We start from the raw sequence: 16600 nt of genomic DNA on the forward strand, positions 1-16600 counted from the left end.
TATGCTAGCCACATCTTATGCTTGGTCCTAAAGGATTTCGTCAGCTATGTCGAAGAAGCTACATTTTTTTTTTACTTGGTACAAAATTTGTACGAATATTTTTGCTCACATTATATCAAAATAGGCGCTTCTTGAAACAAATAGAGAAACCTACGTTTTTGAAATTAACATATTGTGCCCTACAAGGTGGCCATCAAGGGATAATGCTTTAACAGAAGTGAGATTATGATATTTTGATGTACTAAAGATATTAACATAAATTTCTTTGTTTCCAAAGGAAAAAGAACGTATGGAAGCTGCAGCGATTTGGAGATAGTTAGAAACATTCGACACTATTGTTTTGCGTATTGTCAAGTACGAAATTGTAAGCGCAATCAGTTTTGTTAAAAATGTTGGAAAGTGAGCAGCAAGACCTACATAAGTCTGTGAGTGAACTGGAGAAGATCTAGAATGAAGTCAATCATTTGATAAATGGCTTTGAGAGTGTAAGAAATGAGGCTGCTCGATTAGCTCGATTTTAAGCAGTTCATCCAGTCTTTTGCTCCACGCGATTGCGGAAAGTTAAAAAAAAAAACAATAACAGACTACTGTGAAGAGAAAATTTAAGATGCAAAAAGGACTTTCAAAATCAATATTTTACCGATTTTTTGATGCCATTGTTTCTCAATTACATGACAGATTTCATTTTTAAAAAACATGTTTCAGTCGTTTATGCTAAGTCATTTCGTCTGTAACAGTTTGTTCAGCAGAGCGGTCATTCTCGAGATTACAATTGATAAATAAAATATTTGTGCCGTTCCATGACACAGAGCAGGTAGGCTTTATTTGCTGTTCTTTCCATTGAAAAAGAAACATCACTGGTTTCTGAATTTACTACCTTATCTTATATAATACAGACGTTACTTCAAAAAAGAAGATGATTACGTCCTACGCGTCATGCATTTAGTCATGCATATTATTCTAATCGTCCAGACTTGCTGCTCACTGACAAGAAAAATCCCCAACCATTATTAACATGCTAGTACCACTATCTCGCAATTAAAAAAAAAATCAAAGTGAAAAACGAACAAAATATTAAAACATAAGCTTGGAAATGAAGCGACTTGGAAGTTAACTAAAATAACAATAAATGCATTTTCCGAAGGCTCCTATTGCATGCCCTCTTTCTGTTCCACACACATTTATTTTGACATCTCTGAAACCATTCGGCAGTTGATGATATCTCTTGTTGCATACACCAATCAATAAGTCTGGTAGTTTGCGCATATAATATGGCCTATTAGGAATATATATACTTTTTCCTCAAAAAAAAAATTGTTCATTTAGATTTCGCAGCCTTATTTCCTTTGTAGATTATAAGTATAACGGATAGAAGCACGGTATACGGTAGATTATTGCGGAACATGTGTTAGCCTTGTATTACATTTTAAAGTCAGTAGTATATTTTATATAAAGTAATGGCCATCACAAATCACGAGGTTCTCTGAGTCCCTATTGTTAGAGAATATACAATTGTTTACTGCAGCCATTACGGGCCACGCTTCAATTCCAAGCCACCATGTAGGTGCCTGGTCGTGCGGTTTGCGCGCTGTACTGTCGTTTGGATTTATCGATGGTCCCGGGTTCAAACCCTGCCCGCTCCCATCCCCCGTCGTTCTGCGGGGGGGGGGGGGATGGGGGGTTGGTCTAGGGAGTAAACTATCTTCAACTCTGAAGGAACATCTGAAACATGTAAAACAAACATTTGAAACAAACAGACAGCCCATCGGCTCAACTGGCTGCCGGCCCACCGGTTATTTGCCCCAATGCCAATATAACCAGTCCTCCCTTGTTATCGCATGTCAACTTCTGGACTGATGCGTGAATACATACCAGTGGACACTGGCCTATTTCTAAGTGTCACGTGTTATCAGACTTTCTAATCATCTTTTATGTCGTCAGTGTTTTGATAATCCAAGCTGCTGATAGAGACTCTTAACTCAGGTAAGAGCTCTTAGATACTTACTGGGCGTCTGGGCTAAGTGCGATGAGGTGTGCGGGACTAGTCTATAACAAAAGGAAAAGAGAGGCGTCGCTCGGACATAGCAGCCCTGTTAGTGATGTTTTTTTACGTGTACCATAGGCCAAAACGCCTGGAGTTTTTAAAACCTAAAATTTTAGCAGACGACTGCAAAGACTCCTTTCCTTTTGCTTGAAAGTGTGTTGCTGTGCTGTAACCTACATAGCTACTATATGTTCAATGAAGCAACTTGACACTTGTATTTTTTTTATCGGAAATTTCACATTAAGAGCTCAAGTGTTGTAGCCTACACATCTATTGGTGTGTTAGCATGCATTTTTTGTCACTTTGTGTCTTGTTTTGGTACGTATTTCTTTTATCATAGATCTACATCGACAAACGCTGTTTATTACAAAACGTTTTTTTTTTAGGCAGAGTGCATGTCTTACACTTGAAGTATTGCTACAAGGTAATCATTATATGTGTGCTTAGTGTGTCTCTTCAACGTTAGATCGCGCTGTATAAATAAAAGACTTTCTCCTGTGAATAGTATATAGTGTATAATGAAATGTGTAACTATGCATCGAACTCCTAGATCTATTGATTATATAAATACATAGCCTACATGTAAAACGAGTTGAAAGGGAACGTGAGCAATGCTTTTAATTACAGATAGACTCCAATGCCTTGACCTGTCTTAGGGACATCTACAATATAAAAATAAAGGAGGGGTAAGGTATAGATAAATGTAAAATAGGCTTAAAGTCACAATCGAAGTAAAAAAAACAACTAACTAGGCAGCCTATACCTAAGGCCGGCCCTGGCTTGTATTTAGTGAAATTTGCATCTATTATTTTCAATCAATCATGCAATTAAGATTTTAAAAATTAAATAAAAGCTGTTATATCGCGCTAGTTTTATGTTTATGGCATGCTCAGAGCGCTATGGTCCAATCTCTTTTGTGGATGGTAGTGGAGAGGGTATCTGGGAGAAGGTTCTTCCGTGCTGCCTTTAGGCGCTCAGTAAACACAACTCTGCTCGAGTCGGGTGTCGAACCTCTCAACCAAGCGCCCCACTTATTTTGTAATGACTCAACATTTAACCCAATATACAGTGGTGGGACTAGGATGGGTGTCACCCCGTGCGATCAGCTCATGGTGTCTCCCTCCCCACCTCTCAGGCCTAATAAAATTTCTCGTTGGTTTATTCTCTTGTGAAAACACAATAATTTGAGCTAATTTCCTACATTCATTGATTGTTAGACAATTGTAAAATGATTGTGAGTTTTATTTTGAAAGTTAGTTGTTGATGCCAATTTATCAAAAGTTTTGACATGTATTAAAATGTTAAAATGTAAGGTTATAAAAATTAAAAACAATCTAATATCCACATGTTCTCTATATTAGACCTTACAGAGATTCTTACGGAAAATATTCTACATTCTACTGTCTTGTTTGTAATGACGTTAAACTTAACATTAAAAGTGTACAACAAGAGCTAATAAAATGCTCTTGCAAATTTAATTGCCTTTCTGGATTTCAAAGTTGCAAACTTATCAACTCATTAGTTTCAATGAACTCTTGTGTATCGCTGTCTTTCCGATACATCTGCCCAAAAGAAAGTAAAGCAACGATTGGTAAAATTAAAGACAACTGGCAATAATCACAGAGATGCAGGTCTGGTGGCTTTATGTTCAGAGCGAAAAAAACATTTCAGTTCAACCAAAAAAAGTAACATTAAGACATTTTCTGAAAAAAAGAATGTTAATCACATAAACTGAGAGAATGGTTTTACACATCCGTTAAAAATAACTTTTATGATGGATCATAAAATTGCGTGTACCCTTAACACTATAACTTCATTGTCATATTCCAGAGCTCGACAAATCATAACGTCAAGCTCATCCCTTTCTAGACATTTTCTTAGTTTTATTTGCTTTTTAAATTGTATACATTTTAAATTCGGATTTCTGTGAGCTAAATAAGAAATACGGAGTGATTGGATACCAAAGTATCATGTAGCCTTTATGTCTCTGATAAGTATATATTCTCTTTGTGGTTCATAAAACAATCATATTTATCTTTATGTCTCTGATATGTATATATCATCCTCGTGGTTCATAAAACAATCATATTTACCTTTATGTCTCTGATAAGTATATATCCCTTTTGTGGTTTGTAAAACAATCATATTTACCTTTATGTCTCTGATAAGTATATATCCCTTTTGTGGTTTGTAAAACAATCATATTTATTTACTAAGTTTTTTGTGCATCGTTTGCTGTTCATTTTTATAAGTGTTCTTTCAATACCATATTATATTGAGATAACACTTCACAAGGAAATTTCTTTTATTCAGTAAATACTTATTGTCATTATGGTAATGAAATATCAAAATCCGCTTTGCTAGGAACAACGGGATATCAAGCAATCTTATAGGCATCTTATAGGTAATTTTGGTTGAGGGTTTCTGAGTGAAGGTATTTGTGTATAAAAGCAATTTAAAAAAAAAAAAAAGCGGGGAGAGTTTGAATTCGAAATCCGGGGTGTTTTGCCACTGAACTATTCAAGTACTTATAAAAATAGAAGGTTTTATTAGTCTTTTGATAGTTTAATATGTTTAGCTTCTTTGTTGGGGTTCTACTGTACGTGATTGTCGCCCGCCGCAGATTTAGTACATTTTCCATCCAAAAATTATTTAATTACGACTAATTGATTATCTAATTGGCTAGTTGTTTACAATGATTTTTTTTTAACCAGAAAGACAAGACTTGATAAAACCCGGTAAAAAGAAAAACTATTAAAAGTAAAGCACATTTAATAGCATAATATGTTTTCATGAATGATTGAACTGCAGCTTATAAACATGTCATTTAAAAGCATATTACGGCCAATGCGGCGCCTAACATGGAAGTGCCCTCTTCGTTTATGAATACGTTTTACACATTTATTCGTAGCTTTTATATTTGCGTTAACCTTGACATATGAGATCAACGCGTACTCTTAGATTATAAGCTTATCAAGACTAAAATTCGTAAAGACCTTATAGATAGCATAGTTTAGTCCTAAAAAGGAGATTGAATCATTACGTTATGTAAAGCCTAGCTCTTTTTCGTTTCCGTAACATTGCAAACTTACATCGGAAAATAAAGTTGCTAGGGGGGAGAATTAATCTAGATGTCTACAGAACACACGAAACGGAGCCGGATGCAAGACAGTGTGACCTGGTTGGACATGCAGTAAAAAGCGAGGGAAATAGATGGCTGGTAAGGCGAAATTGATAAGTAGCCTGTTGAAGATTACCCAAGGCAGAAGTATGATGTCAATCTCTGAAGACGTTAACTAAGGTGCTGTGGTATTCAACGAAAAAGGCCGGCCTTAGATAAAGTGAATAGAGAGACCCTAGGCGAAGTGAATAGGGTGGCTCCAAATGAAATGAAACAGACGACCTTAACATCATCTGCCCTATAGACCGCATGGTCTGAAAGGGGAAATTTCCTTTAAAAAAAAAAAAAAGATATGGAAAAACGAACAATTAAGACCGAAAAATACGCAATGAATTTTTAAAAAAAACGTCCTGTATCTATATCTAACTTAACAAATAAGTTTAATTTATACAGCGCTAAGCGCCGAATGAACATGGACAATTCATGATCACCAGACTAGAACTAACGTTTCGACATTTCATCAAAATAAAGAAACAATAGTCTTCTAACATATGTAGGCCCTAGTCTAGCAAATAGATCTAAACATTCGCTAAAAAAAAAAATTTGTATCATAGTAGAGACTTGGAGTTAAGGTAGCAGACACAGAGCCATAGAATTCTGCTTGGTTTGAGATTTGATCCATATTTCGCATTTTGTGCAATTGTGCGATGCCCTCACCAATCTGAGGCCCTAGGCGGCTGCCTAGTTTGCCTATGAAGGGGAAAGTAATGTTAAAAACATATGACATATAGAGGGGGGTACAGCTCTCTAATATATTACTTGTATAGAAAGTACACTAGCCCTTCATGAAAGTGTCCCTCGGGTTCAGCTGTATAATAACAAAACACTAAATAACTCAGTCTTAAAGAGGAACACAAACTTTATTGCCTTTTGATCGTATCACACACTGGTAAACGTACACACTTCCGGTCATTCGCTCATACATTCCAGCTGACACTAAGAAGTAGAACTCGATTATACACACATACTCACGTTCATCCGTTAAGTTTGTTATAAGTATGCTCAGTGCGCTATGGTCCAGTCTCTTTTGTGTGGACATATGGGAGGAGGGCTAATTATTTCAGCAAACAACTCGAACAGGATTCGAGCTCTGTTTATGACTCTCCTGCACCCATTCCAAAGAAGAAAAAAAAACGTCTATAATGAGCTTACATATGAGCCTACATAATTTATATTGTTTTTTCGTTTTCTTATTACAAAGCTTCTATCAACTCACTCTGACTGTTTTGGTAAAAAGTGTGTACACGTTATTTCTCCCACATCCATTCACGTGAAAAGCTGAAACTTCGCACAGTTATTCATTAACTTAGACAAGACATGAATCAATAAAAAAGGAACCAGTTAGAAAATTAATTACTGGCATTTCATTATTTTGTTTATTAGTAACAAGAGAATCTAATACTTCAGTATTCACATGTGGCTAATTTTGTTGGATTTAGTCCCTTTAAATAATTGTTAACGCTATTTCTCCCACACTCATTCTCCAATCAAGTTTATACTTTAGACAATTATTTATTGTACCTAACAAAACATGAATCAATAAACAAAAAAAAAAGCTCAATTAGTCAATTAATTATTAATAATTATGTTTGATATCGAATAAGGGAAATAACTTGTACATTATTGGTAATATAGTTTTAAGGACGGAGTTCTTCCCCTTTAGATAAGCTTTGTTGTTTTTTTTTTTAAAGGATTTTTATATTTTGCTTGTTTTCAGTATAACTGTTAGCTTGAACTGTCTCAAGCGCATGTCTTACATTGACATAGAAGTTTCTTTATGTGGTCTACGTATGCAAAAAGACTTCTAAAGCTGCTCGCCAGGCCTGACAGATCCTATGAACCATAATATAGATTTTCCTTTTCAATGTCGAATTCAAAACCTTGTACACCTAGGAGCTCTTTGGGTGGAAATGATCATACTCCAACAGCGACATGGTGGAAGCTAGTGTGTACACGTTTACCTCCAGAGCTGAGAAAAAAGATCGTGATGAGCTTCATGAAACGTTTTGCCCGAGGATTTTGTGGTGGCATCGTCTTGTACTCCTTTGTCAGAATTATCACAGCCCTTCTGAAAAATCCATTCCGTGAAAGGTATTACCATCTTTGTTTAACTTTACTAGGACGTGATATTTGAAAGTATTTTAGATAGCTTTTGATTGGATCATAAAGCTGACATTTTTGTTTAGTTGATAAGCTACCTTTAATTTTGTGAAGCCCACATATCATATTACGGGAAAATGTGAAGATAATTTACCTATATTCAAGCTTCTTTTAAATTGCTTTTGTGTAGCCATAACGCATCTCATTCAATTGTATGATCAGTTTGTTCTGTTCCAATCTTCTTTGTGGACATATGGAGAAAAGCGGATCTAGCAGAAGGTTTCGTTCTGATTTTAGGCGCTCAACAAACTCAGTTCAACTTTGGATTCAAACTTAAGCCACCCTTGATAATCAGCCAAGCAGTTTGTACCACTCAGCCCCACATCTCAAATAGGAAACTATTTAGCCTATATGGATCCTTCTGTCTCGGAAGAAAATTGATGCGCCCAGATGAGTCACTGGCTTTGGTTTCGTCTTGAGACGGGGCAGAATCTGGAGTGACTGATCAAGCCAATTCTCGTGCCGCAGAGTTTGCCACAGTTCGTTCATGTATATGCAGCTGTCCTAGGGCTAGCTGACAGGACAGCTTTCTTTTTCTTTCTCTTGACTGATGCAGCTTCGTTTCTTTTGCTCTCTGCGAAATTCGTACCAGCACGTACAGTCTGTCTCCATGCTGTCCGGTCTTGGGCTATCACATTCCACATACTTTGGTTGATGACTGTGGTTCTCATGTCTCGCTTGCAGACATCTCTGTAGGTTAGTCTTGGGTGGCCCTCCCCAAGCTCAGCGTATAGGATGACTTTAGGGATTCTTCCATCTGGCATTCGAGTGACTTGTCCGATCTAGCGTAGTCTTCTCTGTGTCAGAAGAGCATAGATGCTGTGCATATTGGCCCGTTTAATAACGTCCTGGTTGGAAACATGATGCACATTATGCTTCGCGGGCAGCGTTAGTCGAAGCTATTTAATCTATGCTCGACTCATGTAAGTTGCCAGTTCTCACTGCCATAAAGAAACTATAATGAGATAGAAAAATGATAAATCTTAAGAAACTATAATGAGATAGAAAAATGATAAATCTTTTCTATCTATATATATATAATTCTCTTCATGGCTCAAGAGTTTGGACACCAAGTACTGGAAAGATCGCTCTTTTATTTCTGCAAGTCGGACAGACTAGATTTACCCCACGTAATTTTAGAGGCGAAAAATAGAAAGGGGGGGGGGAGGGAGAACAAGTAGTATTCACCCGTCACTAAATAGCAGGGCCGGACTTAACCATTGTGACCAAGAAGTCATGAAAAGAGAACAAGTAATCTACTCTGTATTCACCCGTCACTAAATAGCAGGTCCGGACCTAACCATTGTGAGGCGCTATGCGAAACGGATTTCGCGGGGCCAAGTTTGGGTAGGGATACGGATAATAAGTGAAAATTAAGAGTTTGTATTAGAAAATAAACTCGTCTTTGCATTTTATTCATTCTTCACTACGGACAGAATTACTTAACGGGCCTTGCGTGTAGTGAAGTCATACAGTATATCATACAAATTCTATTTCCTACATTTTGGCAATTTTGACAGATTTGTATGAGTTTTCAAAAGATTTTAATAATTTCCGGATATTTCCAGGACTTTTTGTATATTTTGCAATTTCAGGAGATTTCCAAAAGCTCCTGGTTAATCGACAGGAGGCCGCGGGAAATCTGTTATAAGTTATAAAATGGTTTAATTTAATAATCTATACACCTAGAATTAGCGCGGGTCCTATGAAAGTGTGTCCCACTGCCTAAAGCCGGCCCTGCAAAATAGCGGCGTATGCTACGCCGCCGGTTGACTATTATATAAGTTTCAAAGTAGCTTGTTGCATTATAGTGGCGAGTGGCCTATCTTTTATTGATAGCTTGTGCATATATGCATCTTTATGAGGATCAACTATTTTAAAGACTGGCCTTTTAATCATGTTTTTTTTTTAAATATGAGATGTTTAAGTTGCTCTTCTTTATTTAAAAAATAGTTTGTAGAATTACTTCTCTTGCACATTAGCAATTCTTCCTACTTCTATTACTTAGATTTTATTTATTTTTTTTTTACAAAAAGACTTGCTAAAAAGAAAAAGACCATTTTTTTTTATTCTTTTTTTTCTCTTCAAGTCTACCAAAAATTGTTGATGGCATTTTATCCACTGACTCTGTGAAGGTGGCCACATTTTTAGGTTTGTATCCAAGTCTTTACCATCTGCTGGTGGAACTATTGACAGCTGTTAGAAGGAACAACGTAAGACATCAATGGCTTTAAAAAGTAAAATACAAGAAAAAGTGAAATTTCATTTTATTAAAACTTTGACAATAAATCTTTAGAAGATTTGGCTGTAGAAATAAATCAGAGCACATAATAGTAAAATAAAATACATTTCTAGATTATAATTTATCATTTTCACTATTATCTTTCCCACCTTTTTTTTGTGTTGCTATACTTATTTTTTAGAATTTTTAATTAATTTTTTTATATTTCAGGATGGATGGACATATGGGGCTGCAGGAGGACTTGCGGGTTTGTCTGCTGCAGTACTTAACAAATCAAACAGGCAGACTTTAGCATTTTTTACTTTGGCCAGAGCTCTTGGGGCTATTGTTTCTACATTAGTGACACGAGGTTAGATCATTTTTTTCATGAGTTATAATCTGAATTATAGAATGCATTTTTCACCATTGATATATATGTAAAAAAAATAAAAAATTGTTAAATACTTTTATTAATCTTCTTTTGTTTGTGACATATTTTGTTAGCAAGCTTTCTGATATCAATGGGGTTTTTTATGGAATAATAATGTGAATTTTTTGCCTATTGCAAATCAAAATTAATTTTGTATGATTTAATGTAATTTCATTTATTCTAAGTACCAGTAACATACATTCATATCTGTTCTATTACACATTTGTAGATTTAGTATTTTATTAAAATTTATTTTATACTTAACAATTGTCTTTAAAATGTATTTTCTCTCTTCTATAATTCAGGAAATTCTAAATAGTTATTTTTAAAATTATAATATAGTTTAATGAGCATTCTTTTGAATGATAATTAATTAGTTTAAATCTATAATTCATTTTGTTTTTTGTTTTTTTAGAATATTCATAAAACAACATAATGTTTAAAATCAAATGCTGTTAAGTCAACTGTCAAATATGAACTATATGAATTATATATCTGCTAAAATAATTTCACAATTAACTTTTTTCTTGAGAAATTTAGCATTCAAACTTTTTTTTTCTCTAGATTTTATTTATTTGGTAAATAAGATTAAATAAAAAGTTTTTTCTTTTTTCAAAACAGCTAAGTAAAAATTTTCCCTGGAAGATATTTTTTTTTATTCCCCCTCCCCCCAACCCCCAACCTCAAACAAGATATGAAATCAATATTGAAAGCTTAACTCCTAGCCAGCTAGTACTCAAGTTTTACCTATCCCAAAATAAAATTTAAAAAAAACAGCATTTAGCTTTGATTCTAAATTATCTTGTATAAAAATTCCTTTCTTGATGGCAAAATATTTATAAAACAAATTTCTTTTCAGGGGTTTTGGTTGCTATACCATTTTTTGAAGTAGCCATTTTTTCTTTATGCACAAGCATCATCCTATACTGTGTTGCATTAAAGCCAGATTTTCTCAACCCTGGATACTATAAATCAATTCTGAAATGGTCACGAGATTATACTGATGAAAATTTAAGCATACTTTTCAGGTTAGGGATTTCCCTAGGACTTGGTTTAAATTAATGAACTTATTATAAGTAAATGACTAATAGATTACAGACTTCTTCCTAAATAATAATAATTATTATTATTGTATAGCATATCTTCATGATACTTCAGCAGGCTTTGTGCATTCTGGTCCATTTTCTTTTGTGTATACATCAGATAGGAGATGGTTTCTGCCTTTAAGCACTCTGCAAATACAACTCAGCTCATGTAGAATTTCCAATTGAACATACCTAATTTCCATTGAGAATTGAATCCCAGTCCCCTCTGTTAGATTATCTTTAGTTTATGCTATATATATAATATGCAGCAACACATTCTGCATGTAGGTCTTTATGCATGATAATCTTTAGTGATATCCTCCTTCACCTATCCCTTTGTCTGTTGGACCCTTGGGGCACCAAGCAAGATCTGTTGACCGTCTTTCTCCATTATTCTCTGTCTTTTGCCTTTGATAGAATCTCTTTCATTGACAGGCCCATCCATTCTTTATGTTGTCTTCCCTTTGCTTTCTATGTCTGTGTTACGGGCACATCATAGTCTAAATGTGGAATGGTGTGAATGCGTGTTGAAAGGAGAGGAGAGCCAAGATGGAGGAATAAAACAATATAGTGTTTACAGTGTTAATTAAGATTAAATTATTTTGGTGTTGGTGTATTGCTAAAGAGCCTCACTATATAATAAGACATAACAGTCTGTCTCTTCTCTTTTTCCTGATACTGTTCCCTGAAGAAAGGTTTTTGCAAGCCCGTAGGAGTTTGTAATATGCCCATAGAGTTTTACTTTGCATTTTTTTGACAGTAGTTAGCAGATCATTATGGAGTCTGATCGTTGAACTAATACTGTCTCTAATCTTTATATTTGTGATGCAGTTTTTGTATGTGATATAATTTTCCAAAAGGGTGTAGGCCTATTGTTAAACGAAATTTAATGTAAATGTAATGACTACTTTCTTTTTCTTTGATATTAATCCTCTCTTGGTTATACTTTTTTATATAATAAAACCATTTCTGATCTTTGCATACTAGGATGCCTGCTAAACACTTTCTAACATGTCAAGATGTTGGACTTCATCAAGGAAACTGTACTCAACATAGATTGAATGATCTTATCAAATCTCTACCAGGGTTTGCCAAGCTTTACCTGCCAATTCATATGACACCTGTCATTGTATTTAAGAGAAAGGTTCTGTTTGAAAGGTAAAATAAATTACTTTCTTATCTTTTCTGAACATTTTTTTTTTGCAAATTTTAAGTGTGCTTACCTTATTATATTAAATTATAATATATAATTATATATGATTCATTTTTGTGCTAACCTATTTTAATTAGGAACTGACTTAGTAGAAGTCAATTTATTTTTCTAGTTTGTTTTATATTTTGTAAAATGTGGTTTTGAAATTCTTTTCTTACCAGGCCATTTTTTGTGTTTAAGTCATTGGTAAAAAATTTGGTCTTGTCAACATCATTTCTGGGTCTAATGGTGACTTTGGCCAAGTTAACAATCTGCCTACTTCGGAATTATTCACACCAACCACCTCCTCTTGCAGCACATATTCCTATGCTTGCTGGTGCAATATGTGGATTAGCTTTGCTGCTTGAACAGTAAGGACATTTTTGTATTAAAATTTTCAGAAAGTGGTATTATAAGAAACATTAGTAAACTGAACTAAACTTATGATGCTTATATATTAGCAGAAAAATCATACTGGCTTAAATTGCAATTATATTAGCGATTGAAAATGATGGTATCATTTATGTAGATAATCTGTTTTGCTTGATTATCATATTATTTGGTATACATAAAATTGGTTTTGGAAATGATAATTTACTTCTTGAAAATATATTCTTCTACGTTGAAGATATACTTAAAGAAAGTTTGCATTACATACATTTTAATACAATTTTAATTTAGGGGTTTGAACTCAATCCACAAATTTTAGAATTTTAGAAATAGAATATTACTGTTAAGTCAAAACAAAACAAAAAAAAAATTAAATTTAAAGAAAGCTGTTATTTAATTATTTTCTTTTAACACAAATTAATTTTCAAAAGTTTTAATTTATAAAATACAAGAAAAATATGCTTATATTAAGTACTAGCTATATATTACCTGTGGCCTGTGGGTCTTAATTTTTGCGTAACTGAAATAGTTACTGATATAGTGCAGACTTGCATTTATTAGTTATTATTAATGACATCTTTTTAAAAGTTGTAATTTAAAAAAAAAATGTTAATAATATTCTAACCACATACACTTTTTATTTATCTTTCAGTGATAAAAGAAGAAAAGAACTGTGTTTGTTTGTCATTCCCCACACCATCAACATTCTCTACATAGCTATCAGCAGATCCAGTTTCAGATTCCTCTTCAAAGTACCAAATGGTTTTACCTTCTTATTTGCTCTCTCCATGATGTCCATTATGCATTCCTACGAACGTGAGCCAGAATCTTTAACATTACTGATTAATGGTCTCTTGAAAATTTTTGTTGGACCAAGAAAAAATATACAGAAAAGGGGAAAGTAACAAAGTAAATCAATCATTTCTGCTAAGAGGTTTAATCTTTGTACTTGAAGACAAAGGCTAATGATATTTTATGATGGGGCATATTATGTTATGCTTGAACAAAATGTCACAGACCTGCAAAGTTGTCATGATCCATCCATAAAATACATCTTGCTTACTCTTGCTTAACTGTCATAATTTTATCAAATTAATACTTCTAAATTTGGTATAAATTTGTTTAATTGTTCATTAATTTTTTTTAAAAAAAGGAAAAGGTTTTAAGAAGCTTTTTCATCAGTTTGAATAAGATTTGTATATAAAACCAGTGACTTGGCAGAATTTAAGGCATTAATTAACATACATATGCATGACATGTAAGATGTAATCATTTTCTTTTTGAAGTAACATCTGTATTATACAAGATAAGATAATATTATGTATACATGTAGACATCAGTTTAAATATATATTCATAGAGTTAAATTTTTGTAGTACAATGTAGGTTTGATTATTTATTTAAGGATATTTTTATTTAATCTTTATGATTATTGTTTGTTGCTAGTTTTGTAAGTATTTTACAAAGCTTATATCAAATTCACCCTGTGTGGTCTGTACATCTTATTTCTCCGACACCCATTCTCAAATCAAGTTGAAACTTTGGACAATTACTCATTGGCATAGACAAAGACATAAGTCAATAAAAAATTAATTAGTCTATTCATTAAAAGTAAGTAAAGTTTACCTTTCAGACCTTGCGATCTATAGGGCAGATGATGTAAAGATCATCTGTTTCTGTGGCCCATGGTTAACAAGGGTGTCATGTTGCCAGCACAACAACCAACGGCCTTTACTTTTTCCCAACTAATGTCAGGTATGCATTAGAGCTGGCTGGACTCAGGAGCGCCCAAAGATCCCAGACTTTGGCAGGATTTGAACCCAGGACCTCAGTTCAGAAATCAAACGCTTTACCGCTCAGCCACAGCGCCTCCAGTCTATTAATTACTGATCATTAATTGTTTTGTTTGATACCTACAATGGAAATTAATCCTCCAGTATTCACAGATATGGTTAAATATGTTGGGTTTTGTCACCTTAAATAATTGTACACATTATTTTTCCCAAACCATGTCTCAGATCAAGTTGAAACTTTAGAAAAATTATTCAGTGTACTAACAAAACATGAATCAATAAAAAAAATTAACCAACTAGTTTATAAATTATTGGTAACTAAATATTTTGTTTATTATCAAAAAGGGAAAAACTTTTACATTATTGAGAGATGTAATTGTGGAGATAAGCTTGTTTTTTTGTTTAAAAGGATTTTTTTAACTGTATTAATTGACATCAAGTCTGTTACTGTTTTCTCTAGACTTGAGCAACATGGGCAGTTGGCTTGGAACCTAATGTTCCTCTGGCAATATTAGAATTATTATAAGTTGTATAAGGCCAGCTATTACAGGGCTTCCACTCACTGTATGTCATTGTAGTTGTGCTAATAAAATAATAATAATAAAATAATTTTACTGAATCATTTTTTTAAACCTACATTTGTTTTCAATGATTGAAAGAAATGTAAATACTTTTGACCTTTTAGGTCTACTGCCATGTTTATTTTTTAAACTTTCATTTATTAGAACATCACAGCATTAATTTCAGAATCAAATTATTGATTATATAAATATATACATGTCCACAAAATAAACCATTTTGCCTATTTATTTCAATGTTTTATACTTTTAGTTTTACACTGCTTAATTAAATATAAGAAAAATGTATGTACAATTCATCTAATAGAGAAATAAGATTACTACACTAATTAACTTTTATTTTCTCAATTTTTTTCTTTATTTAATCTTTTAAATTTTATGATAGCCAATGTCATTATGTTTTTTGGCTGTCTGTTTGTTCATGTTTAAATCTAAAAAAATGTTATGTGGTTATGTGTTCAAATGAGATGCAACAGCTACTTTGTTTTTAAAAATTTTTAAGGTAAATATTTTATACAAATAGACCACATTTAACACAAGATTTATACATTTTGACTAGCTACTAGCTATAGAGATCAAAGGATTGTGATGGAAGGGAAATGATCATATGGCTTTGTCTTGCAATATGTATATAGTTTTTTTTTTATTTATTAAAAAAATAAAATAATTTTGAGTGTTATGTTTGTTTGTAAGCACAAGTTATTTATGGTCTTTCAAACGCATGCACCTTTGATTTAAAAAACAAAGTATGCATATTCTATGCACCAAGATTTCCAAATATAAAGACAAGATTTAAAGGCAATCAATGTTCATAAAACATATGTGTGTGGTATGTTAGGTACAACATACTCTCAAAGTACAACTGACCCAGAGAGGCTACTCAAAAATGTAACACAAATTCCCTTTGTTATTTTGCTTTTTGTAAAGAAATGTTTAGAGATCAATTTGTGTTTTACATGTTTTTTATTTTCTTTAAAATATTTTCAGTAAAATTTCCTGTTGATATATTTTTTTGTTATTCATTTTCAACTGTTTGGCTTCCAAATAAGGGGGCTCAAGTCCTGATGTTATCAAGGAAATTTTAATTGGGAGTTGACTTGAAATGAGTTGTGTTTGCCTAAAGACACACAATATATAAAAAATAACATATCCCAGAACCCCCTCCCCATAAAACAGATATGACCAGACCACACTGAGTAAGCTTAAGCATTAAAAATGTGCTTTACTACGCAATTAAAAAAAATAATAACATTAGCTCCAGCTAGAATAACCTGCCCAGTGTGCAGCCGAACATTTCGGGCTCACATATGTCTCATCAGCCACATAAGGAGGCATAAAACCTTCAGCTCCCTGGATGACAAAAGTGGTCATCATTGAACCACAATGGACGAACTATATAAAAAAAACAAAAAAAAGCAATGCTTATGTCATCAAATAAACTCGTCATTTTCACTTAATAACATGTAGCTCATGTCTTATAATCATTTATATTATTTAGAATTTTTGCCTACAAGAAAATAAGTTGTA

The 16600-nt window shown here is 33.3% G+C and overlaps 1 protein-coding gene across 4 annotated transcripts; it reads left to right on the plus strand.

Moving 5' to 3' along the window:
- The first annotated feature begins 1962 nt into the window (after window positions 1-1962).
- On the plus strand, window positions 1963-16078 carry LOC106073437 (uncharacterized). Of its 4 annotated transcripts, none has more exons than XM_056032860.1 (8): window positions 1963-1983; window positions 6943-7316; window positions 9475-9598; window positions 9838-9976; window positions 10896-11064; window positions 12109-12279; window positions 12496-12684; window positions 13356-16078. In XM_056032860.1, the coding sequence occupies exons 2-8, from the start codon at window positions 7090-7092 to the stop codon at window positions 13606-13608; spliced, it is 1272 nt and encodes a 423-aa protein (XP_055888835.1). In that variant the 5' UTR covers window positions 1963-1983; window positions 6943-7089; the 3' UTR covers window positions 13609-16078. The 4 variants fall into 4 exon arrangements, with proteins under 4 accessions (XP_055888835.1, XP_013089444.2, XP_013089443.2 ...); XM_013233990.2 differs by lacking the exon at window positions 1963-1983 and adding an exon at window positions 2028-2468; XM_013233989.2 differs by lacking the exon at window positions 1963-1983 and adding an exon at window positions 2028-2362.
- Window positions 16079-16600: the final 522 nt, after the last annotated feature.

This window comes from Biomphalaria glabrata, chromosome 6, assembly GCF_947242115.1.
Source record: "Biomphalaria glabrata chromosome 6, xgBioGlab47.1, whole genome shotgun sequence".
NCBI lineage: Eukaryota > Metazoa > Mollusca > Gastropoda > Planorbidae > Biomphalaria > Biomphalaria glabrata.